The following is a 26,855-nucleotide window of genomic DNA, read 5'->3' on the forward strand; positions in this document are numbered from 1 at the left end:
GAGCCTAAAGGACCTAGGTCTCCACAGGTCTCCAGCCCACATTCCTGTTCCTTCAGTGGCCCCATCCTGGGGCAGATTCTCCCTGAAGGCTCTGGACCCCAACCCTGAGGGAGGTGCCCCCACTGCCGTACACTGTCCTGACTGCTTTGGCAAAGGGCCCATGGGGCCAGGCCTAGCCCTGTGCCCTCCCGCCCTGGTGAGGTTGGCTCACCCAGTATCAACACCTGAGAGGGGGACATGGTACCGCAAAGGAAGGTCAGGTGCTTTCACCAGAAATGGTTCACACTCAGGGAGGGGCCAACGTCAGACATCCACTTCATGGACCATCATTCCTAACACTGGGACCGGAGGGAGATTCTCAGAGCCGGTGAGGCCAGGGGCCTCTGGGAGGTTTCATCTCCGCACACTGCTGTAAGAGCTTTGGTCTCCTCAGCCTCGGGTGGGAATGCTCCCTAAGCACCTTCCTCCGCCTCCTCTCCTGCTGGCTGCACAGGGAAGCCGTGCACATTCTCTACCTGAATCCCCAGCAGTGGGGCCACACCCCCAGAAGCTCCCTCCCTTGGACCCATGAACTGGGAGGAGGCCTGACTCCCAGTGACCTCATCAGCTGACTCAGCACATGGCAAATGCATCCCAGGGTGTGTTAGGGACCCTGGGCCCCAGGCTCTACAGACCTTTTTTATGCCCCAAACTTTACAGCTGAGAAAGCAGGGCTGATGCAGCTACCTGGGGGTGGGCACAGGGAGAGGGCAGAGATGCAGAACAGGTGATTACCAGAGTCCTCACTGCCTGCCGGGCTGGCCCGGGAGCTGGGGAGGTCCCAGCACCCTCCCTCCAACTTTTGTTCAGTTGGGAAATAAGGTATGAATGTCATAAGCACGTCCCCACCAGTCCCTCATGCCCGAGCTGGGGAGAGGCAGGCTCCTCTGACAGCTGGGCCCCTGCTTGGTCCCCTGCAGGCAGCATCCTGCTCACTCACCTGTGTTTGCACTTGGTCCCTGCCCTGAAGGCTCACAATCACCTGATATGGGGGCAGGGAGAGTGTGTGCACAGCAGGGCAGGACGCCTGCTCCCCCTGAGTTAGAGAGAAACGGTCCTCAGAATCCCCTTGGGAGCTGAGGAGTGGGTGCTGAGGGTGCCAGGGATGAAGACAGAGAGTGGGAGGCCTTTCTGGTGAGAAGGCTGCAGACCTGGACATGTAAAGGGGTGAGACACAAGACTGAGGAAAAAGGAGATTCTTCCAGAAGTGAGGGGCTGTATCAGGTGGGAGCAGGAGCCCAGACCTAGATTCAGGACCAGAGAGAGGGCACGGGGCAGGATACAGGTGCCCCAGAGTGATTATCAGAGTAACACAGGCTACGGGGAGCTTTAGAAAATGGAAGAGATGCTCATGCACCTCCCTCACTAGGGCTTCCCTGAGCAGACCCTGCAGTGGACAAGAAAGGGAGAGGTGAGGGTGGGAGGGAGGGGACCCTCAGGGCAGGAAATGCCAAGAGGGCTTGAAGAAAGCCTGTCTTGGGGGGGCGGGGGTTGTGTGTGTGTGCATGCTGCAGCCATGGACTTGGGCTCCCAGGGAACAGGGGCGGCTTTCCAGGGCTGTGCACATAGAGGGCAGGAGAGAGGAGAGCAGGGCCTGGGAGGAGGCTGAAGGGATCCCGGGAGGAAGCTGTTTGGATCTTGCAGTTGACCTCTGGATCCCCAGTTCCACTCCCAACATTAGGGGAGGGTGGGGCTCCAGCAAAGCTTGCTTAGGGTTGGGTGCAGACTAGCTCCTGCCTTTTGCCACTCTGTTGCACCCTTGAAGCCTTCAGTGACCTCTGGCCTGGGATGACAGATGACAGGCCCCCTGCCCCCAGATTCAGCTTCCATGGATGGGGCTTGGATTAAGTGTCTCCCCAGGCCCACTAAGGGGAAGCATACTGGGGAGATGCCCTTACAAAGAAAGCAGGGCCTCCTAAGGAGAAAAGCAGGGACAGCTGAGGAGGGGACAGGGGACCACAAGGAAGTACCGCTGAGCTGGGAGAAAACAACAGTAATAATGGGGACCCTTTCTGAGGACTTGGAGTCCAATTCACTCCTCACACAGTTCTAAGAGGCAACTGCTACACAGAGAGGTTAAGTGACTTGCCCTAGGTCACACAGCTAGTAACTCGGAGCAGGGAGAGAACAAAGGGAGAACCCCCATTGGACCATGAAGTCCAATGCCTTGATTGTGCAGGTGCAAAATCCAGCTCTCTCCAGGAAGGGGCCCAGCCTACAAGGCCTCCAACCTACAGTCCTGGGGGCTGAGTTCCTTCTCCAGAACTAGGGGTAGAGGATAGGGGTTTGGGCCAAGGCAGCCACACCCCATGGCATCCTTGGGTCAGAGTCTAGTTGGCTGTCTGAGGGCTTTGTCCGGGTTACTGGGGACAAGGGAGACTTCAGTGCCTGGGGAGACTCTACAGCTGAAACAGTCATGCCATTCCCCTGGGGTGCTGGTGTCCCTCTACAGGTACCCAGAGCGGTGTTACTGGTGAGGAGGAAGAGACCGAAGAGGTGCAAATTCAGCATAAGGAATAACTGACTATCACAGAGGACACTTTCTGGAGCATCCAGATTACACTGCTGGCAAGCAGTTGTGAGGCAAAGAACTCATGCCAAAAGTCACCTATCAAGCCACTATTTGTTCAATTCAGGAATGAGACTTTGTTGAGACTGCTCTGCCTGGTTCTAGGGATTGTATCTCGACCTCTTGTGGCGAAGGGCGAGGGACAACCTTTGGAATGCGAGCTGCAGGAGACAAAGCTTGTCTCCGGTAGTGAATGCTGCCTCAGTTTCCTCTCCCTGCCCCCAAAGCTTGGTCGGAAGTCAATAATGGGTAAGACCCCTCATAGTGGGGGGCAACCTAAGACAGACTCCATCACGTGGGAGGCCTTCATGGAAGGACTGGGGGGGGGCTGCAACAAGAAGCAATGGACTCTCGCCCCCCACCCCTCGGCTTTGACATAGCCCAAGTCCCCATGTTCCCTGGGAGAAGTGCTTCCTGGCTCTAATCCCCTTAAGCCTGAAAACCTTTGTGGGGAGGGGTGCAGCTCCTCGCCTTGCTAGAGCATGTCCTGGGGAAAAATCTGGCATCACAAAGACTTCCTGGTAAACCTGTGAAATCTGCTCTGCTAAGAGTTTTCTGGAAACTCAAACCCTACCATTCATATGATAAGGGTTTGAGCAGGGGAAACCCTAAAACTCTGTTCCTGACAGACTCTGACTCATAGTTAGCCCTCAGATTTCTTTGAAATGTTATCTACTGTTTGATCCTTGCCGCCTTGTATTCCTGTGTATTACAACCCAATAAAAGCCCTGGAGGAGGGGGCTCGAGGCCCTTTTCTCCCGGGGGAAACTGGCTGCTGCTGGCCTTTTCCCCTGAGAAACTGGCCACTGCTCACTTCTCTTCCCCAAGCAGATCACATCATGTCTCAGACATATTCACTTTCATCCACAGCACTCAGGGGGACTTGCGAGGAAAGTCGCCCCCACAAGACTTCTCCAACGTTCAATGTAGCAAGGGTTTGAATAACTGCTGGTTGCCTGTGTAGTCATTCAGAAAGACATGGATGCGCCTGCCTCAACATGGAATAATGCTTATTGTAAAAGAGTGAAGACTTATTGTAAAAGGGCATGCTATGATTTTTTTTAAGTAAAGATGTGCTTATGGGAAAGAATTAGAAAAAATAGAAAATTTAAATAGTGATCTGGAATAATGAGTGAACTAAATATTTTCTCTCTTCTAGGAGAGTTAAAAAACACAGTTGAAGTATTTTTGAAAGAGTATAAAGATTGCCCTGGCTGGTGTGGCTCAGTGGATTGAGTGCCAGCCTGCGAACCAAAGGGTTGCCGGTTTGATTCCCAGTTTGCTGCCTGGGTTGTGGGCCAGGTCCCTGGGATGGGGTGCACAAGAGGCAACCACACATTGATGTTTCTCTCCTTCACTTTCTCTCTCCCTTTCCCTCTCTAAAAATAAATAAATAAAATCTTTTGAAAAAGAGTATAAAGATTAACAAAGTTGAAAAACAAACATCATGGCATAGAGACTAAGCGCTGATTTTCTGTTTACTTGGCAACACCCAGATGACCGGATCCAGAGGGACCCAGGCCTGCACGTGGCCAAGGACAACAAACAACTCAGGTGCTCTCTGAGTGTGTGTTGTGTGACCCCAGCAGGACCCGGAGGCAGAGGTGAAGTCCAAGCTCTGATTATCGAGAGGGTTGGTGATGAGCTTGAGATGACCTGAACGGGGTGGGTGGAGTGCAGAGGCCAGGGCCAGGCTGGGGCCCCTTGCCCACAGGGAGGAGGCCACTGAGACAGCAGCGGCTGTGGGACACAGCAGATGTGAGAGAGGTGCAGGGCCAGGCCTGCTGAGGGTTCCTCTTTCCCTACCCCAGCTCACCCCCTGCCAAAGCCGAGAGTGACCTCCACTGGGTGGGATGTGAAGCTGGGGCAGAACAGCTGAGCCTCAAGCAATCGTTCCTGGAGGAAAATGGAAATCTCATCACTGTGCGTCCTGCCCTCTGCCAAGCACTGGGGGACCCCAGATAACATGCAGGGGGGGCCAGAGCCCTAGGAGGCAGGATGCCCTGGCGCCCCTCCCTCCCCTCACTGCATTCTTACAGGGCAGATAAGGGCGTGGGGTGGGGCCCGGGGTCACAGTGGAGGAGAGAAAGGCATGTGGTGGATGCTGCAGGGATGGCACATGCACAGTAGAGAAGAGCAGGATGGAGGGTGGTTTTGGAGCTGGCTCCAGGGGGCCCAGCAGCCAGGGCTCAGATGCTCATTTAGGGCTGGGTGTGGTGCTGGCAGCAGATTCCCAGGGTGCAGGGGTGGGCACCAAGGTGGGCCTCAGACCCCCAAAGGGTCATCCTGTGAATGGAGATGGACTGGGCCTGCCTGAGGCTGCGGCTCAGGGGAACAAGAGCCCCAGGCACTAGGCTCTGCACCCGGCTGCAGGCGTTTGAATCTGGCTCTGCCACTTACTACCAAGGTGGCCTTCAGCAAGTTATTTTGACCTCTGCATGCCTCAGGTTCTCCACACAGAAAATGGTACTAATACAAGCCACCCTTTTCCTTGGGTTGCTTTGGGGATTAAATGCATCAACACTGAAGCAGTCCCAGGCACAGACGGCCAGCATTGCATGTTTGTTAAACATAAACCAGTGACCAGGGCGCCCACAGGGACAGCCTGCTGCCCCTGCAGTGACAGTGGCAAAGTGGTGGAGCCCTTGCCTGCCATAGGGGCCCTCCACTAGGCAGCGGTAACAGTCACTGCAGGACCCCCTCTTATCTGCTGGTGCACAAGGACCCAGGAGGCCAGAGTTAATCCATGACAACATGCGAGTACCCAAAGTGCCAACGGACCTGCTTCAGCTGCTTCAGGAGTGGAGAGTATGGCCCGTGGACGGCTAAACACACCCAAGGGCCATTGCTAGCCACCAGTGAGAACAGATGGATGAAGAGGGTGGGGTGGGGCTGGGCAGGGGTTGGGGGGGTGGTCAGAAGGGAAGAGCCTGGGAACACAGGCAGTGGGCGGGGCAGAGGGTAAAGCAGACAACAATGGCAGGGAGGCCTCAGGACGACAAGGCCTCCCCCAGTCCCTGGTCTTTCTGGAATTCATTTCAGCTCATTTCCACTTTCATAAACATTTTTAAGCCACAGGATATGCTGGGCCAAATGACAGACACAAGGAGGATTAACACAGAACTTGGTCCCAAGGAGCACACCTCCGAGCTGAAGGAGAGAGAGAGGGTCAGTCCTGCCTACCGCCACAGCAGCGGCCAGCCCTCGGAGGTGGACATTAACATCTCCACCTTAAAGAGAAGGACGGAGGATCTGAGAGGTTAAGCAAGCCACTTCAGGCGACAGAGCGGACGTGAAGAGCGATGCGCATCCCTGTCTGACCAGAAGGTCTGTGCACTCAGCCGCCTCACATATTGTCTCCACTGAGACCTGTGATAATAGAGAGAAGAGCCCTGAGCCTGTTTGCTCACCTGGAAATGATGACCTCCAGTATCCTGGGTGACAAGGGATAATGTTTGTAACAGGTCTGTACCAGTGCAAGACAAGTTTCTACACTGGTTGAGGGGCCCAGGACAGGTGGTCACAGGAGCTGCTCTGGAGGAGCGGACGCGGAGCACTATGAGACAGCAGCCCAGGCAGCGTGAGCAGGGAGCGCGAGCCCGGAGGTGTGAGTGGGCAGGGACCCGAGAAAGCCAGAGACGGTTTGACAGAGAGGACAGCCTGAAGCTGCCCAACACCCCTCTGGTGCTCCTTCCCTCCGCAGCACCTGGGAAGTGGCTGCCGGCTTTCTCCTTTCTAGTTCCGCCTCCACCCCCTTATTTGGGCCTCTGCACACATCGCCTGTAGGGAAACTCTTGCCAAGGTCCTCAGTGCCAGCCTGTCGCCAGACCAGGGGTCATCCTCAGGTCTCATCTTACCCCCTCAGCAACCCACCTGTGTTCTTGACCTCCTGCTCTTTGAAACGCCACCCCTGGGCTGCTATACTTCCCTCCACGGTGGACTCTCCCCTCAGTCTCCTTTGCTCGCTCCATCGCTGTGCCGCCCTGGATGTTGCTGGTCCGGGACCTATTTCTTGTCAACACACTCTCACTGGCAGACCCATCCATTCTCGAGGCTTACCCATCACCTCTGTGGGGGGTGTCCAAGTTGCCACCTCTGGCTCAGTGTCCACCTGAGCCCTGGACTCCCACACACCTGCCTGCTAGACATCTTGACTTGCATGTACCCCAGGCAGTCTGAACTCAAAGTGAGCCCAGGGGACTCAGTGCATTCCCCCCATAGCTACTGCTCCTTCCGGGTTCCTTCTGCCAGGGATTGGCCTCACCAGTGCAGCTTGCCCAAGTCAGATCCTGGGAATCATCCCCGATGTCTCCCTCACTAACACCGGATGTCCTCTCCTTTCAGTATCTCAGGGCATTTCTCTCCTTCCCTGCTGCACAACAGGCCTCACTTTAGCTCCTGGATTTCCTTCCACAGACTGCCCCTTTGCACTCTTACCCAAATGCCAGAGAGGTGTCTATGAAATGCAAATCTGCCCAGGTACCCCCATTCAGAAGCCTTTAATGGCTCTCCTTGCTTTTTGAAATAAGACCTACACTTTGTAGCATGACACTCGGTATTCCAGCCTCTTCATCGCACACCTTCCCACTGTCCCTGGGTCACGTGCTCCAGCCAGACTGAAACCGTGGAGCAAACCTGCCTTCCTTCACCACATTCCTCCTAATCCTCTAGTCCTTAGGGCTCAGTGTGAGAGTCACCTCCTCCAGGATGCCTTCCTGCTGCCCCAGGATGAGTTAGGGTTGCTCTGTGACAATAGTTCTCTTCCTACACCTCACGATGCTTTCCCTTCTCACTCCCCACACAAGACCATGCAGTCTTTGAAGTCAGGGATTGTCTTTGCGGTTTGTTTTTCTACAGTGCTAAGAAATATTTGCTGAAATCAAAGGATCTGGGAAGGGTTTTGGAAGCAGACCCCGAGGTGCCTTTAGGGAAATGAGTTACTCCATGTGCAGATGCTGAAAGTCAAAAACACAATACACTTTCTTTCCTTTCTCCTACCCGAGACACAGTTTTGTTTGGGAGGCAGCAGTAGTGTTAACTGCATTCCTCAACCTCCTTTGCACAGGGTAGCCACGTGACCCAGTTTGGGCCAACAAGACTTAGTGAAAAGTAGCTAAGCATGTTTGGGGGAGAGTTGCTTCCCTGATGTAAGCACAGGCCTTTCCTATATTTCCTGTCTTTCATTTCCTTCCTGGAGTGAGGACAGGAGGCTGGAGGTAGAAGAGCCATCTTGGGATGACGAGCCAGCCTTGAGGATAAGAGCCACACACCAAGGAACCCTTCAGGGGCCTCAGTCATGCCACTCTGGACTAGCTACTAGCAGGCTTCTTATTATGAGAGACAAATAAATCTCACTGAAGCCGCTTTGATTAGGTTTCCACTACATTTAGCTGAACTCCACCCAGTGAAATAAAGGCAGATGAAGGCAGATAACCACCTGCAAGCATTTCTGCATTGGCCCTTCCTTTGAAAAGGATGCTGGTCCTGACAGTGGGGAGAGAGCAAAGTTAATGGAGCAGGACAAGTTGAGGGTTGGAGAGGCTGCCCCTGCCTGGGATTCCATCAGAGGGCCCTGCAAGGCCTCAGGGTTTGAGGAAGAGGCTTTCTTTGGCCATGGCAGCCCTAATATGCCTGTGACCTTGGCCTCTCTTCTCTGCTTGGTTTCACTTGTGAAATGTGGCTGCTGGAATAAATAACTTTTCAAAGGGCACAGGGCTCAAGTCTGGGCTTTAGAGTCAGACAACGCTGGGTTCAAGTTCCAGCTCTATCACTTAGTAGCTGTGTAGTCTAGTCTTCCTGGCACTTTTTAAAGTTGACCTACATAGTACCATCACCTGTGAAATCTAGACAGTAATAGCACCTGTAATTGTGGGGCGAGTGCTGGGCTCTGTGGAGTCACACACATGGATGCCCAGCAAAATGCCTGGCACAATCCACAGCCCAGTGCTCAGCACACTTTGAGTGCTCCGTGGTGGCAGTTGTCCCCGTGTTCCAAGTTTTCTAAGAGGACAGAGTGGCGACTTGGAGTTTCACACGTGCCCTGGCTCTCAGGCTGGTGCTGGGCTCAGCAAAGCCTTTCTGGACGCCCTGTGCTCTGTGGAGGGTGAAGTGGTCAGAGGCTGCCCACTAGTCCATGGCTTTTCCTTCGGCACTGCATGCTATCATGTCCAGGGCCCTAGGACCACAGGACACGACAGCATGGTGGATGGGAGATAGGAGAAGCCCCAGGACACAGGACAGCCCAGACCAGGCCTAGAAAGGCATTAGGTGTTGGGTAGAAATAAGAAGCCCATGTGGTCCATCCATCCTGTGGGCTTTGTTGTAACCAACACTTCTTGGTATTGACAGTGGGCTGGCCGGTGCTTTTCCTGCAAGTAGGGTGGGCTTGCCAAGGCTGGCTCTGCAGGGGACTACAGGAATTAGGGAGCTGGAAAAATACCTCTGCAACTGGCTTCCTCACTGCAGCTGCTTTCAATAGAACTCTCTTATATTTCTCTTGAAAAGCCTCACCTATCTCTTTGCCACACTGAGAATCCTGGTGGGAAAAAAATCTTGGGGGAAAAATAAAGCCGCTGCTCCATTCCAGCCCTGAAAAGGAGGTCAGTGGGGTGCGTCCGTTTACTCAGCCACCCCCTCTCCCCATCTTCCCCGCAGCACTCCAGGCCAGCCCAGCGGAGCTGACACTTGACGGCGTCTGCAGTTTACCTTGGCTCCGATCCACAGAGTTTGGCCCAGCCCGGGGCGGCCCCCACTTCTCCACCTTGTTACCGGCCCCCACCCTCACCAGCGCAAAGAACAGTTTAAATATAAATCAGTCCTCGACACAAACAGAACCTCAGCGAGCCTCAGAGCCATCACCGGAACTGAGTGAGAGTCCAGGTCTCTTTCGGCGAGTGCAAACAAGCAGAGACTGGCTCAGTAAATCTCTTCGAGCGCATCGGGAGGGGCGCGGGGGCTCCCTTCTTCTCCAGAAACTGCGGCTCCCCTCCAACACCCCAGGCTCCCGTTGGGCCCTCCAGAACCCCTCAGTCCTTCTCTGGCTTCCTCCTGCCCCCATAGCCCTGCGGACCTCTTCTCTGGATCCCTTCAGTCTCCCACCAGTGTGTTCCCCCTGCACCCACACCCCGCCCCGCCAGTCCCACCCGGCGACCCCACCCTTTCGCAGCCTCCTGCCCCTGCAGACACTATCTCCCTTCCCCTCGGCCCGCCACACCCCCAACCTCCTCCCCGCAGGCGGGACCTTCACCAGAGGCGGTCAAACCTCGCGGGTCTCAGTTGAACTCTCGGAGCAGAGACGCAATCCCCGGCCCAGCCAGCCGGCCCTCTGCGTCACACCTGTCCGAGGGGGTGGCCGCGGCGGGGCGGGGGCGGGGGCGGGGGCTCGCAGCGCCTGGACAGGCTGGGAGAAGGAGGAGGGAGAGCGCGTTTCATCGTAGGCGGCGCCGGCGGCCGCGGCGGCCACTTATAAAACTTCTGGGCGCGCACCCTCTCGCTCAGTCCCCGCTCTGCGGACCTCCTCGGGCCAGCACCGCCACGCACCCCACCCGTCGGCCCGGCCGCACCAGCCCGGCTCCCGGCCCTTGCTCTACTGGCCTCCTGCCCCGGGTCCCGCCGCCAACGCCCTGACCGCACCGGACCGGACGCCGCCCCGCGCCACCGCGGTCTTTCGACTCCGCGCCCGCCCCGCCGTCGCCCCCCACCATGGGGCTCTTGCCCAGGCTTGGTGCGCGACGGGGCAGCGGCGCCTCCTCGGGCCCAGCCGGCCGCTGTCCCCGCTCTATCTTCAGCAACATTAAGGTGAGCGGAGAACCGGACACGGTCCGGACCCCAGCAGCGCCTGGCGCACCTTTCGCGGAGCCCGGGAGGTTGTGGATGCGCCCAAGACTGGGTGCCTGGGTGCCGCGCTCCGGGACGTATCCCCGGCGGGAGCTGGCGCGGCGGGCGAGGGGACGCCTGGACAGGCGAACGCATGCCGGGTGTGTGTACGTGTTGTACAGCGCAGTAAAGTACCTGCTTATCAGGATAACTCTATTCAGATAGGCTTGGCACCAGGGACTTGTCCTGTTCTTGATTGAAAAAGAACATCTCGTGGGGCACTTCTCGAGGTCTCCTGCAGGCAGGTACTTCCTAAAGAGGGTGTGCTTGGAGGCGCACGCCCTGTCGGGGAAGGCTGTGGTGCCCCCCCAGCGGAGGAGGTGAGAGCCCAGTTCATCTGTGGTGGGCATGAAAAGGGATGTTCTCCTTCCTCGGGCTTTTCTCTTCCCTGGAGCAGCAGCTCGGGGGCTCTGCTTCCTCCCTGCCTGCAATGTTCAGAATTCCCTCAGGATGGTTCTCAGTCTTGTGCGTTGGGGCCAGCTTTCCAGGTCCTGACATGGCCCCAGGCAAGCAGTGGGTTCTGGCTGTCTGTTCAGTAAGGGCTAGACACGTTCCGGGGAGTGGGTGAAGGCCGGGGCGGAGCAGCTGCCTGGTGCGGGCAGTTTCTTCTCCAGGGTCGGGAATGCTTTCCACTCTCTCACTTGTCTAGGAGGACTCAGAAAGGTTGGATCGTGCTCAGGGTCTTGTGCCTGTTCTGGCTGGTCAAAGCACGTGAGAACGAACGCACCTGCTGAGGGGGCAAAGCCAGTGAGAGTGTGGGAAGTTGCAGAGCCCCCACATCAGGGCTCCTCGGGGTCAGGTTGGGGATCATGGGGCAGAGAAGGTGTTTCATACAACCATACAATCAGATGGGGCCAAGGAGGGCCTCCAATGGGGCAACTATGGGGGAACCTGGGAGTGTCCAACATAAAGGGATCTGGAGGTCACAGTGGATCTCGCCTGTGGTGTTTTGCTGTGTATAGTGCATGCTCTTTGCCCAAATTTTGAGGGAAAATAAAGATGCACATTACAGTATACATGGATATAATAAATTCACATTCCTTGTATTGTGCACACAGAAATGTGGGTCCACATTATAGATGGCAAAATACCGTATGTGCTTATATTGTTGGCAGTGGACCGAGCTCCTCATTCCTGCTGCTGCTCTCTCCCCACACCACAATATATACAGGCTGAACTGATGCCATGGTTGGATATAAATAAGACACACAAATTTTGAGATAATTTAAAATATCCTCAGATCTCCTCGCCTTTGGCCAGCCCTGGAGGAGAACGCTGTGTGTGGTTTTGATCCCACCATTTAAAAGAGTCTTGGAGAAGTTTCAACAGAGAGGGGCGGAAATTTTGGTGTTTATAACTTAAGAGACGGGGAGGAAATGGTGGGGGAAATGGTTGGGTGGTCTGAAAAGAGAGGGTCTCAGGAGGGAGCCAGGGTGGGGGTGACTTCCGCTATTTCCACCAAGAAGGGCCAGAAGGATAACTCATTCCATAGCAGATTCCTGATGGCGAGGGGAACCCCAAATGAGGCTGATCCACTTAGACCCTCCCGAGTCCCTAAAATAAAGCAGCAGTTTCTTTGAAGACCTGTAAGAATAAGACAATTTCTCAGGTGCTGATGCTTTAGCCACAGGTGCCTGAGGCCTGGGCCCAGGCCAGTTGGCCTCCTGAAGTCTCATACCAGTTGAGAGTTTCTCTTAACTTTAAAACCCAGATTTTCTTAACTATTGCCTGTGTTGGTTGGTCCATTGTAATTCTAAGAGTTTGACAAAGACTTCATTTGGCTTCCCGAAACATTCTGAGACCACGTGTAAGGTCGGATCATCTTAAGGCAGATATAGGGCCTGGAATTTCATTGATTAAACTCACTGGAAGCCTTTTCTTCCAGGGGATGGTACTGGCTATCTAGGGGCTTTGCTGTTTGATGGGAGATTTCCTCCCCTCTGCACCCTCCCAGTGGGGTATGTGTGACATGTGATGTATGTGACATGGGGCGGGGAGACTAGGGGAACCCACCCATTTTCTGGGTTCCTTGTTGCTGGGACGGGTGAAGCATTTACTTTGTGGCAGTCCTGCAAACCCCTATGCACTGTACGGTTTAGGGCAGGGGTGTCAAACTCACTTTCACTGGGAGCCACATCAGCCTTGCGGTTGCCTTCAAAGGGTGAAAATAACTTTAGGACTATATAAATGTAACTGTATAAACGTATAAATGGCCCTCAGCTGTTAAGGAGTTGAAATTACATTTGGCCCCTTGAAGGCAACCTCGAGGCTGATGTGGCCCCCTTTGAAAATGAGTTTGATGCCCCTGGTTTCCAGGGAGGGAGGAAGTCGGGACACAGATCCAAGACCCAGTCTAGCCTTTTACAGACTAAGTGACGCAGAGAAGCGTCCCTCACCTTCCCTGGACCTTGGAGTCCTCACATGAAAACACTGGATAATGTGAACACTTCTGCCCCATGGGGCTCCGTGAGGATGGTGTGAGATGGGGCACGGGGAAAGGCTTTGTGAGCTTTGCCGGGCTCTCTGGGATTGGCACCCATGTGAGGCTAGCTCTGACCTCAACGAATAGGACTACACATGCAAACATTACCTAGGATCTGTTGTTCCCCTCGTTGTAGTTCATGGTTCAGAGAAACTATAGTTAATAATGTCCACAATAATAGTAATAGCTAACAGTAACAGCTGTCTGAGTGTACCAGGAACTCTGCAAGTATTTTATCCATATTAATCCTCATGACAGCACTGCCAAGTGGATACTGTTACTGTCCCTGCTAATGACGAGGAAAAGAAGGATCAGTGAAGCTGGCCCCTCCTGTGTGGAGACACAGCCAGAAATCGGGGGTGGGCTGGTAATGGAGAGTCAGAAACCCTAGAGCAGGGGTGTCAAACTCATCTTCACAGCGGGCCACATCAGCCTCAAGGTTGCCTTCAAAGGGCCGAATGTAATTTCAGGACTGTATAAATGTAATCACCCCTTAACTGGGGGCAAGGAGCTCACACTGCTGCTGGGTAGAAACAAGGTGCTAGGTTGGATAAAACAAGGTAGAGGGCCAGATTCAGCCTGCAGGCCTTGCGTTTGCCACCTGTGCCCAAAGGCTGTGCATCCCGGCCCTCACCACCACACAGTGCACTCAGCTCCAGGTTGGCACATGGGGAAACCCTGGGTGTGCCTATTCCCAGAGGTCAGGGCTCTCTCCAGGCCTGGTGACCCATGCAGCCCAGCCACGACCAGGGCACTGCAGAGGCTGCAGCGTGGTCGCTCCCAGTGGCTAACGGGCTCCTTCCTCTCCTTCTTCATAACTCGTCATCTAAGGAGCCCAGTTGCTCTCACTCTCGGGGTGCATTTTTCCGCCCCCTTCTGCAGGAGTAAACACAACGGCAGTTAATTTAGAGACAGCCTGGTGTCTCTGGCTTTGCAGGATTCTGAAAAAGTAGGGGGCCTGCTCACCAGTCACTGTCAGAGAGATCATTTGGCATCTAGAACTCTAAAACTCTAAATTAAAAACGGGTTCATTGAACAATTACTGGGGCGGGAGCGAGGGAGGAGGGAGTCTTTGTGGTTAATTCATCCTGGCAGCCTCACAAAGATCTGTTTCTCCTTAAAACGAAACTTCTGGGGCCAAACTGAGGTTATCTTGTGGAAGGAGTGGCCGAATGGTGACCGCTGCCCAGATTTCAGGCACTAACACACCCAGGGCCCCGGTGGAGTGAAACAGTGTAGACAGTGAGTGAGGGAACATCCTGGGGGGTGGGCGGCGGGGGAGGGCAGGGGACAGCAGTGGGAAGAAAAGGAGAGATGAGTCTGGCCTGAATGGCCCTGGTGACCTCTGACGTGGGAGGGAGGGCTAAAGATGAGGGAGAGGTACTTGTCCCTGGCCTGTGGCCTTAGCTTCCTGAGGACCCTGAGGCCCAACCAGGGGCTTACCCTCCCCGTTTCCAGAGGAAAGCACCGGATCCCAAGAACCTGTAGCATGCGCTCAGGAAAGCAGACTCCACAGAATGTCCAGGACCAAAGAATTTCTTAAGTGACCCCATGGGGTACGACGTGCTCTCTCCCCACCAGGGGTGGTTTCTCTGACTCTGAGGACGGCATCGATTCAATTTTCCTGACATGTGTCCCGGCCTTGCCCCATTTGAAGGGGTACAATGGGAGAACAATGGGAATGGGTGGAGTGGGGGTCACAGGCCACTCAGACCCCTACCTCCTGCCAATGCTCCAGGCCTTTCTTAGCTTTGATTTCTCTCCTGGTGACGGATTTGCGACCTGTGCCGCTACAGAACAAACAACACGGGGGCTCGTTTCATCTCTCCAATCACTGTCTTTCATCTGTGACAGTGACTACTCTTCTTTCCACTCTGGGATGTCCGGATGAAGGGGTGGGGCTTCCCCTCACCTTCTTCTGTTCTGTTTGGGGAATAGGTCCTGGTCCATGCAGAGAAGGTGGGTGGTGCTTCAGTGCAGGCCTCACCCCCTCCTAGTTCTTCATCTCCATGGTTTTGACCCCCTCCTGCCCATATTTTACCCCTTTCTGTCTGGGGAGGCACTGGCCTGCAGGGAGCCCCAGTTATGTGCCAAAGCCCAAGAGATAGTAATGGCGGAGCTGAGAAGCCGGGGTGCCCCTGGCGAATGGGCCCATCACAGGACTGTGTGTGGGGCTGTGGGCTAGTTTGGCCCTCACTCTGCTTTATAAGGTCACTGATGTGTCCTGGGCACTGCACCCTCTGTTTCTGTTGAAGAAGGGTGTGAAGAAGTAGCTGTGTGCGTTTACACGTGTATTTACCCTGCAGGCCCAGGACAGGTGTGTTGTCACTGAGGTGCTTGGTCTCTTTATGTGGGACCATGGAAGAAAGCTGGATTCTTAGTACCAGGCAACGTTTAATTGATTACTGAGTTTTTAAAAATTTTATTTTGAAACAATTATAGAGCCACAGGGAAAATCACACTGAGAGGTCCTGTGTACCTTTCGCCCAGTTTCTCCCAATGGTTCCACCTTATAAAACTACAGGACAAGGCCAAGAGCAGGAAGTAGACATTGCTATAATGTGTATGTAGAGTTCCATGCCATTTTGTCAAATGTGTAGCTTCATGGACCCACCGGCCCACCGCTTCAAGACGCAGAACTATTGCATTGCCACAGAGATCTCCTTTATCGTCACACCCATCCCCTTTCAGCTGCTATTCCCAATGCCTCACAGCCACTAATCTGTTCTCCATGACTGTAATTTTGTCATTTGGAGAATGTTATATAAAAGGGATCACACAGTGTATGACCTTCTGGGGTTGGTTTTTTTAACTCAGCACAAGGCCCTGAGGTCCACCCAGGTCTCTGCAGGCATCCGCCATTTGTGCTTCATTGCTGGGTAGTTTCCCATGGCACACGCTTGCCACGATTTGTCTAGCCAATCACCTGTGCAAGGACATCCAGGTTGTTTCCAGTTGGGGGCGGTTACAAATAAAGCTGCTAGGAACAGTTGTGACAGGTTTTTGTGGGGACATACATTTTCGTGTCTTTGGAGTGAGTGTCCGGGGGTGCATTTGCGGGGTCCGAGGGAGCTGCGTGGGGACTTCTTGTTGCAGACACGGACACATGGTTCCCAGAGCGGCCGCCCCATTTCCCCAGCAACGTACGAGAGAGGCGGTTTCTCTAGGTGCCTTTGGTGCTGGCATTTGGTGCTGTGACTGCTTTTTATTTTAGTTTTTCTAATATGTGTGTAGTAACTTCTCATCCTGGTCTTAATTTGTGTTTCCCTAATGGCTAGTAATGTGGAACATCTTTTTTGTGTATTTATCTGCCATGTGTATTTACTTTCATTGAAATGTCTGCTCATATTATTTTATTCATTTTTAATTGGATTTTTTAACTATTGTTTTGAGAGTTCTTTATATTTATAAGTCCTTTGTTGGGCATGTGGTTGACAAATATTTTCTCCCAGGTGGTAGCTTTTCATCCGCTTAATGAGATCTTTCAAAGAGAAAAAGGTTTTGATGCTGATAAAGTCTAACTTACCATTTTTAAATATTCTGGATCCTGCTTTTGGGGTGATGTATAAGAACTCTTCACTGAACCCTAGCCCCCTGAAAGTATTCTAAATTTTGCATTTAAATCTGTGATTCACTTTGAGTAATTTTTGTAGAAGTGTGAGGTTTAGGTCAAAGTTAGTTTTTTCCCTTTTGCCAGCGGTTATCCAATCACTCCTGCGCCATTTGTTGCAAAGACTAACCATTCTCGACTGAATTGCCTTTGCAGCTCCGTTGCAAATCAGCTGGCCTTACTTGGTTGGGTCTGCTCTGGGTTTTCCATTCTGCTTCACTGATGTATGTGTGTGTCTCTGCCAATACCATGCTGTCTCGGTTACTGCAGCTAGAGGGCAAGTCTTGAAATCAGATAAAAGCGTGATTTTTATTCTGCAGTGGTATATGTTTATCTTGTAGATAAATTTTATAAGCCATTCAATTTCCCTTCTGCTGTACTTTGCCTTTTAGGAAGAGTTAAGGACAGATTTAAAGCTCACTTTTCGTAATTGGATGGGATTTCACACCTAACGTGTGTTCCAGCTTTTCTTCTGAAATTTGCTAAATGGCTGATTATCTTTTCCTTTGAACTTGATTTTTTAAAAAGATTTTATTTATTTATTTATTTTTAGAGAGGGGAAAGAGAGGGAGATAGAGAGGGAGAGAAACATCAATGTGTTTGCCTCTTGCACGTCCCCCACTGGGAACCTGGCCTGAAACCCAGGCATGTGCCCTGACTGGGAATCGAACTAGCGACTCTTTGGTTCCCGGGCTGGTGATCAATCTACTGAGCCACACCAGCCAGGGCTGAACTTGAGTTTTAAATTCCTAACCTGGTTTTTATGTTCCTTAACTACTATATAACAGCCTACAAAGGAGGTATCAGCATCTCCATTTAAAGCAGGACTTTCCATCAGAAACCTTAGCCCTTCTTCCCATGGGTGCACAGTGCCAGTCAGTGCTGGAATCTCTAGCCCAGGGAGGGGGGATCCTTTGGGCCTGAGCTGAATGATCTCTGAGGTCCTTTCAAGTTCTCAGATTCTCATCTCATTGCTGTTCTCTTGCTGATTGAGATGAGAATAGGAGCAGGGCCATCTTGGTCTGGGCTTAGCTGGGAGATCTGCCTGCTACGAAACTTGGCGAAAGCAGACGGTGCTGGCTGCCAGGTTGTCTTTGCTCAGCCCCCAGCTCTGGCTCTCGGTTCGAGGACCTTGATTCCCTGGGTGTGTCTCACTGTTTGGGATGGATTAAAGTTGACCAAGGGTGGGGGAAGAAATCCAGGCAGGGCACACCGGACTCCGCAGGGCTGAAGGGTGGGATGATGTCACCCAGGGGGCAGCCCTCTTTCCGGGCTGAGCTGTCTTCCTGCCTCTTCCCCCTGTCGCATGGAAGTGTGAGGGATGCACAGGGGAAACACTGAAGGCTCTGACACAACACCAGCCCAAGCCTTGTGACCTTTGGGACACAATCTGGTCAGCACTGGCACCGAGCCCCACGGGGCTGTTCCCTCCACCTCTAGAAACGCAGGCCAGCTGACCCTTTCCTGCAGACTCAGCGTGCACCTCAGTCCTGCCAGAACCTGGAGGCCTGATGACAAGCCTCACTGTGTTTACCCAAACATCAGGGACACCTATTTATGTATGTTCTGAGCAGGGCTCTGCCCCACGCCCTTGGGAGCTGTTGCAGGGAGCACACAGCCTCGGTGAGAATGCCAGTGTCTGGGTGGAGCCAATGCTGTCAGACGGTCCCAATGACACCCTGAATCCTGGAAGGGGGTGAACCAGTGTCCACACAGGGGCAGGGCCAGGGGATGAAGTGAGTATCTGGATGTGAAGCCCGATGAACCATGAATATTACACTTCCGTGATAGTTTGTTTTATTTTTGCTTTCCAATTATTTTGTTTCTATTTTTTAGTATATTTTTGCCATTACCATTTATCCCCCCACCATGCTTTCCTCTACCTCCACCCCCTCCCGCCTACAATCACCACACTGTTGTCCATATCCGTGAGCTCTTTCTTTTTTTCTTTTTCTGCTCAATTCCTTCCATCCCCTAACACCCCTGCCCCACCGTTGTCAGCCTGCTCTCTATCTGAGTCTGTCTCTATTTTGCTTGTTAGCTCAGTTCTTGATAATTTATGTTTTGTCTTAAAATTAAGTGAGTGTTATAGTTTTTCCACGATACCTGTATGCTTCCAAGTAGTTAGAACGTTGTCTTCCCCCTCACATCGTGGTGTAAAACCAGTGCTCCAGGAGGCCGTGCGTGTGTAGCTCGTGGCTCCCAGATGTGGTTCCCAGGTGGGGCATACCCGTTTGGGGCAACACAGCACAAGCAGACTCGAGTCAGAACTAGTTTATCCGGTTAGTTCTCCCAGCCAGCTCGTTGGGTGCAGAGGGAACGGGTACCCAGAAAGTTTAAATGGGACAGATGTAGGGTGTGGATGTCAGATAAGTCCTGGGCTGGGTCCTGTGGGACACCTCAGGTCGGGAGCGCCCTAGAGAATGCAGCGAAGCCCCCGGGGCCTAGGGAAAGGGGATAGTGTCAAAAGGGAGGGGTAGGAGGGACAGCAGGTATCTGGAGTCACACTTGTCCTGCCACCCAATAAAGAGATTGGAAGATTGCAAGGCAGGATTAAACTGACCACTTTCTCAATCTGTTTTACAAGTCATTCCTGGCTGCTGCCTCAGGTCTTTTCAAAATCTCTGGGCTTTGCCTGTGAGTCACAGTGCCTCAGAAGTGGCTGGCAGTGGAGCGTTGGTGCCTCAGGCCCGGCCTCCTTCGTGCATAAGCCTTTGCTGAGTGTTTCCCATGCCAGGCTCTATACCAGGAGTCACTGTTGCCACCTGGCTCCCCGAGAGGCTTCCAAGCTTCCAAGAAATAACTGCCTCTAAGCCCCCAACTCCCCTGTGTGACCAACTGCCAAGATTTGCCCAGGACTGAAGGAAGGGTTCCTGGGACCCAGGGCTTTGTGTTTGAGAACTGGCAAAGTTCTGGGCAGATTGGTACACGTGGGTCACCCTACTCCCTCCTTTTCTGTGACATTTTACCAGAATGGAGTGCCACCCTCTGACAGTGGGGTTGGGGAGGCCCCCAAGGAGGGTCAGGATGGTGCCCAGGAATGGAAACAGACCCCAAGGATCTGTGTCAGGAAGAAACGGGGGGGGGCTTCCTGAGAGCAGAGAGCGACAGAGCAGCAGGGCCCGTTTCTCCCTCTCGTTTGTGTGGGAAGCCCGCCTGCCCTGTTCTGTCTTCATTGCCCATCATGATTTTTATGGCAGTCTAAACTTTTATCTAAAATCTATGCAAATGACGATAAAACTGAGCTATAGAAAAATGTCGCTCCCTGGCTCATAGAATTATTGAATTTTAAAATTGAATGTGACTAGAAAGTGTGTCTGCTCAAAAAAAGCAGGAATCCTCTGCCTACATAGCCCCTGTGATGGGGAACTCACCCCATCCCAAGGCAGGCCCAGCAATGAACTGGTAGCACCCCGGGCTTTAAGCAAGTCTACCCTGTGCTGAGCTGAAATCTGCCCCTGGTCTGGCGTGGAAACCCCCCAGAGGGAAGCTGGCAGAACCCCCCTCTCTGGTCACTGTCCTCACAGTTTCTTGTAGAAAGCAGTCTCCCTGCTCCCACCGCCCCTGTGACTGAGGAGCTGCTAGCAGAGTTGGGAGGAAAAGCCGCCCTTCCCCAAAAGCTGAACCAAGCCCTGAAGGTGGGCGCTCCTGGGGGGCAGGTGTGGCCCCAGACCTCTGCTGTCCCTGAGCGCAGAGCTTTCTTGGCTCCTTCTGGTCACTGCCAGGAGCTTGGTTGTCACCCACGAGGAGACCTCAGGCTCAGGGTTTCTTAGTACAGAGGAGACCACCCTTGGAGCCCTGCGAGTTTATCACATCCTCATGGGCTCTGAGGCTGGCTCCACCCCACCTCTCACACTTTTCCTTCTGCCCCCATTTCTCTCTGTTCTCACTGCCCAGCTCTCTCTCACCTTTCCCCGACTTGGGGATGTTCATGGAGTGTCCCAGCCGAGCTGGAAAAGCCCCAGACCGGGCCACTGAGTCCACCCTCTGCTAGATGACGTTTCTCTGGAGGAAGTAAAGGGCTCACTGGGGAGACCACATGCCCAGACTTCCTCAGCACAGGCCCCACAGAGACCCTTACAGAGGGATCTGGCTAACGCTAGCACATACCTGTGGATCCCAGCCTGAGCGCCAGCACTGCACCCCACACGTCCAGCTCACCCAGAGGGGAGGGGCCAAATCAGCGTAGAACCAGCCTTGTCAGCAGGGCTGCCTTCACCCCTGACCTCGTCACTGACTCATGGAGAGAGCCTACAGGGCCTCATCCTCCCCGTCTCACTAGCACATTGCCCTTGCTGTCGGGAGGCGGACCTCCAGGCCCCGCTGCAGTTCAAGGTATACCTTCTTGATATTGTGTCCCAGGAAAGCCTGGGCCCCCAACCAACCTGGGAATTTAACATATACATGTGTAAAATTAACAAGGAGCGGGGGCAGGCTTTCATCAAGCTTGTTTGATTGCCTTAAAGTTACACACACTCTGAAATCCCACCCTCAGCATCAATACATGTTTAGTGGCAATTAGGATTTTCTGAGCCATCATCACAAAGATGGATACATTTTATTAGGACACGTGAATGGTAAATATATGGGGCCATGTGGATATTTAGTTATGAATGCAGATGTGTTTGGGTGTACCCATTATGTGCCAAATTTAGTGAAATAATAAGTGGACAAGATTAGGCCCTTTCAGAAACGCCATCTGATTAAACGCTACCTCCAGTGCTAAGAGGTATATATCGTGCACATTTTGTAGCAGAGGAAATTGGGGGGGCAGCCCATGGGAATTGCCACATTGCACAGTGACACAGCAAGGGTTTGGGGACTCTGTCCTAAGACTCTTCTATGGCTGCTGCCTGCATCCCAGCACAAACCACAACTGGCTGACCCAGAACTTCGCTACTTCAGTCCTTCCTGCTGACAGACACGGGCAGGGCTGCTTCTCTGTAGTTACCATTTTATTTTCCCCAGCCAGATTTTAGCCACAGGGGCCCGTAGTCTTTGTTCCTCGGGTTTTCTCTCTGGCTGCACGTTCCCTCACTCATGGCCATAGGCTGGACCGATACTCCAGCTGTGCGGCACATAAGCACTGGGCCCAGGGACTGGCATGGGGTGAGGGCCACAGTCGAGTGGCTTAGAAACACCTCCTGGAAGAATGAAGAGAAACTCAGTCAGCTGAGCAACGTTTGATCATGTGACTCCTTCACTCGGAAACTTAGAACGAGGACACGACTTGTACATCTGGAAGCCAGAGAGCCAATACTTAGACCCTAGGACAGCCATCAGTGGAATATTTATTTACAAATCATTTTTAAGTTTTGCTGAGAAACACTTAAACCTGTGGGCAGGATTTATTCTATGATATTAAGTAGAGGTGGCAAGATGGACAATGGATGTAGAGATGATCCATTTTTTCCCTAATTTATTGATTCGAGAGAGAGACATCAATTTGTTGTTCCACTTATTTATGTATTCGTTGGTGGTTTCTTGTATGTGCCCTGACTGGAGGTCGAACCCGCAACCTTGGTGTATCAGGACAACTCTCTGACCACCTGAGCTACCTGGCCGAGGCGAGATGATCCAAATTCTTAAGAAGGCTTGAAGAAGGTATACCTAAACAGAGATAGTTCTCTGTTTTGGAAGCCTGTGGTTTTGTGTCTCTTCTTTGTGACTTTCCATGTTTTCCATTTTTCTGCCATAAACATGTCCTGTATCTGGAATTAGAAAACTACCAGTTAATGTCTGTGGCCAACCCCACAACCCCCTTTGCTGGGTGCAGTGAGACAGCTCATCGCGGCGAGTGAAATGCCGTGTAAAGCAGGAGGTGGCTGGTCTCCAGGGCCCTGAGGATGATGGACCAAGGATGTGGCCAGGATGACAGCCAGGGGGATGGGGGTGTCTGGAAGGGCTGTTCCTGTCGCACCCGTCACAGTCCCCACTGCACTGATACACAGGGTCCAGCAGCAGTAAGGCCTGCTGCAGTGTGGTTGGTAGGGCAATGATACCGGTATAATAATTTATAGCTTTAATTTGAACATTTCACCTAAAATGCCATATGGTGTGCTTAAGTGTGATATTGTTATGTTACAGAATTACATGCTTATGATTTTGTAATAAAAGATTTTGTAATAAAACAAGGGGGCATTATTTGTGCCGGACCCTGTATATTATCACATTTGAGCTTATGGCTCCGCAGCGATGGAGGGAAAGTCAGATCACAGTACGTTAACTCCTAAAGAGAGGTGACACTCTGGAGCATTTTCTTTTCTGGGAACAGTGAGAGGTGTTTGTGTCCAGGAAACCCTTTCTGCTCTTCTGGTGCCCTCTCTCAGGGCCGGCTCAGAGTTTGGGAATCCAGACCAAAGCACTGGCCAAACATCTCAGGGAAATGGGTGCATCTGATTGGCTTCACGCCATTAGGGGGAGGAGGTGTGGACAGAGGCTGGGATGGGATCTGCTAAGTGCTGCCTCGGGTCTGGTCCTGAGCCTGGAGTTTAGCACCTGGGAGGAGGTGGGGACATCCTTGGGTGGGCTTTCACCCAGCCACTTGGTGAGCCTCGATTGACCACCCACTGTTTGCAAGACAGTGCTCTGCTCATGTTGTAAACAGGTTTTGAACTCCAAGGCCAGGAATGGTGTCAGAACGCCTGCATGAGACAAATTCATTCGTCCCTTCATTCACATGACCTGTGATTATTGATCACCTACCATCAGGCATTGGAGCCACAATAATGAACAGAACAGAGTGGGCCATGAGAGATATACGAGGTACTGTCCAGAAAAAGTCCAACCATTGCTAATATGTATGACCTCTGCATGGGGTCCACAACCGCAAATCAGACTAGGTTTCTGTCTTCCAAAGGTTCCAGTTAGTTGGGATAAGATGAATCTTCAACTATAGTGAACTATGGTCTCCATCAACATGACAGGTTCCCAGAGCATGGGACCCTCCTACCACACATACCTAGGAATGTTACAGAAAATGGAACACCAACAGATATGTAAATATGTAGCTGAGCTTGAAAGAAAGAAAGTCAAAGCTTTAGGTGTAAGAAATGCAGAATGAATTGAACACCAAAACAGTGAGTGCACCGGCGGACTCCGCAGCAGGGGCTGGGGCAGGGGCAGAATGTGTGTGGTGTGACCGGACAGGTAAAGAAACCCTGAAGAAACTCCTGGCGCATAAATCTGGGCCCCTTGCTGAGAAGGGAACTAATGCAAGTCTGCCCATCAGCCCAGGGAGAAGAAAGAGGCTTATCTCTAACAGGACCTCTGGGTGAAATCATTCCTTCAGGAACTCAAAACCCCAAGTCTGTGCCATATGGCCCTGGACACAGAATCTGTCCTATGCATGTGGTATGGGAATCTCGAAGCAAATAAATTAGCATAAGCCATTGTTTATGGGCTGGTGATAACACTGTGCCATCTGGTAAACACCGGAGTAGAACCACTCTGGAGGGATGCTTCCACAGTCCAGATATATCAGGAGAATGCCAACTAAAGAAAGTTTTATCTATCTTAATAGAAGAATGTTTCTAGAATATATAAAGATCTCTCAATAATCAATAAGAAAAAGATAAGAAACACATTAAAAATACATGAAGGATTTGTGCAGGTGGACTGGAATATCAACTGGGCTCTGTCTACCCTCTCTACTTTTCTCTGAATGTCACTGTCATTATCTTCCTTTGTAAAACTTTGTCTTTTTCATGGCTGAGACATGCTCAACAACCAGCATACCTGCTGCTCTTCCAATGGGAAAAAATCCTGGGGCCGGATTCTGATTGGTTCAACTGGGTCATGTGCTTCTCCTGATGGGGTGGGAGGGGTGTGTTCCTGGAACCATGTGGCTGAGTAGGAGCCCTTCTCTAAAACAAGGGGGAGTGCTATTCTCAAGGCTGAGAAGACAAGACAATTGAGACTTCCTATGGAGACAGAAAGAACAGACTTGAGACACCAAAAAGGAGGCGGTGTGGTCCTGCTGAGGAAAAAGAGGCAGCCCGAGTGAGGGCGTCGGTAGTGGGGAAGAAGGGAGGGGTTGGTACGATTCAGAGTTTGTATTATTTTTCTATTGCTGCTATAAGAATTCACCATAAATTTAGTGGCTTCAAACAACATGAATTTACTATTTTATGGTTCTGGAGGACTGAAGACCTAAAATCGAAGTGTTGGTAGGGCTGTGCTTTTTTCTGGAAACTTGAGTGAAGAATCTATGTCCTTGCCTTTCCTAACTGCTGGAGACCCCCACATTCCTTGGCTCGTGTCCCTCTCCTCCATCCTCAGAGTCAGCAGCTTACCATCCTGAAATCTCTTTTTCTCTCACCTTTATTTTCCTGAATGACACTCCCGCCTCTGTCTTATAAGGACCTTTGTGATTACATTGGGCCCACTCAGCTGATCCAGAATAATCTCCCTATTCTAGAGCCTTAATTTAATCACATCTGCAAAGTCTTTGTAGCCATGTAAGGTAAGGTATTTACACGTCCTGAGTATTAGGACATGGACGTTGGGGAGGCCGTTAGTGTATCAACTTCAGGGGCCAATCAAACCAGAGCCAACAGAAAACACACACAGCACATATGTGAATGTGTATATATATATATATACATATATATATATATATATATATAGAGAGAGAGAGAGAGAGAGAGAGAGATTAAGAGATTTACTACAAAGAATTAACACGTAATTGTGGGGGCTGGATAAGCAAATCCTCATTTCATACGGCAGGTGGTCAGGAAAGGATGCTCACAGGCACGGGCTGAGGCTGCTGTCCACAGTCTCTTGCTCTCTCCTCTCTCTGTGCTGCTTCCAAGTCCTTCTGATTGATTGAATGGGGTCCATGCAGATTTTCTGGGATAATGTTCCTTACTTAAAGTCAAGTTATTATACATATTTTTAAACTACATCTGTAAACTCCTTCCATAGCAACACCTGAATGAATCTGGCTGAATAATTGGTGACTCATCAAGAGCATTGTCCTGGGTTCAAAGGGCAGTGACATTCAGGACTAGTATGGGACAAAAAGTGGCAGCAGCCAGTGGAGAGAGCTCCAAGAGGGGTGTGCACCGATAGGCAATAGGAAACTGCAGAAGGAGGGGTGCAGGGGTCAGAGGGGCTTTGCTGATGTCGCTGATGGGAGGAAGCTATGTTTAGAAGTGAGCTTCTGCTAGGAGGCCTGGAATAGGGCATTCCCTCTAATCCATCCCAGAGTCTGCAGATCCCACGACAAGGGTCTGTTGCCCTCCTGTACATGGCTCAGATGCCCAGCATGTCGTCAGTGTCCATGTGCCCCTTCCTTATGTTGTCTTCCAGTATCCGTTCTGTGACCTTCTGCTGAGAGGTCACATGCCCCTGGGCTGCAGACATGAATTTGCAGCTGTGTTGGAAGGTGAATGAGCTCATGTCTGCTGCTCCTAGAGCTGCAGCTGGTAGTCGTAAGCACTTGTTTAGCTAATCTTTCCTCATCTAAATCATCTTATTGATGATTTCATGTGGGAGTCTCGAACCCTGCAGGTACAAATCCCAGCCAAAAACAGCCAGGTATGAATAATGAAACCACATCCCCTTGCACTTGCCTTCAAGAGCTCTAGGTGGGGTAGTGTGGAGTGCTCAGAGGATCTGGGAGGTGGATGGAGGTGCACAGCAGGGCTAGTTCTGGGGGCCTCTCAGCCAACCCTGACAGTGCAGCCAGATGCTCCCTGAGCCAGAAGACCCTGTGCCCAGAATTGGCGGATGGTCAAGGGAGAGCAGAGATTGTCTTAGGCCCTTTCCTTTGGGCTAACGCTTGGGCCTTGTCTCCAGGAAAGAGATGTCTGGAAGGAAGGATTTGGTTGGAGTTTAGGAGAATCTACTTGAGCCTAAGAGTGGTCCCCACAGTGTGATCCCCATGCCCGCAACATCAGCATCACAAGAGAGCTCGTTAGAAATGCAGATTCTTGGGCCCCATCCCAATCCAAAACTGGAGAGGGGGCCAGCCCACTGTTTCAACAAGCCCTCTAGGTAACGCTGATGCACCCTGAAGCTTGAGCACCTCTGCTCTGGGGCCAATCTCGTGTATCCAGATACTGATTCACATGCAGAGATCACTGAAGTGGCTGTGACGTCCTGGTCCCCAAAACATTCATTAAAGTTGGGAGATAATCATATCACACTGAAATGGTCCCCAGGAAATGGAGTCACTCATGTGAAGCTGTAACTGATGGAAGAACTTTGGGGAGTATCCTCAGTTGGGCAGTGAAGGCCTCCTGGAGCTTCCTGCTGTGTGTGTGGTGTGGGGCCAA

General features: G+C 52.1%; 1 protein-coding gene across 1 annotated transcript in view; it reads left to right on the forward strand.

Moving 5' to 3' along the window:
* Window positions 1-10,079: 10,079 nt before the first annotated feature.
* The window catches only part of SLCO2A1 (solute carrier organic anion transporter family member 2A1), a 75,016-nt gene continuing 58,240 nt past the window's right edge, over window positions 10,080-26,855 (forward strand). Inside the window, exon 1 of the mRNA XM_037061253.1 lies at window positions 10,080-10,405. Coding sequence (XP_036917148.1) covers window positions 10,310-10,405 — 96 coding nt within the window. The 5' untranslated portion in view covers window positions 10,080-10,309. The remainder of the gene's footprint in view (window positions 10,406-26,855) is intronic.

Source organism: Sturnira hondurensis, unplaced genomic scaffold, assembly GCF_014824575.4.
Source record: "Sturnira hondurensis isolate 20B ecotype Veracruz unplaced genomic scaffold, ASM1482457v3 Scaffold0013299, whole genome shotgun sequence".
Lineage (NCBI taxonomy): Eukaryota > Metazoa > Chordata > Mammalia > Chiroptera > Phyllostomidae > Sturnira > Sturnira hondurensis.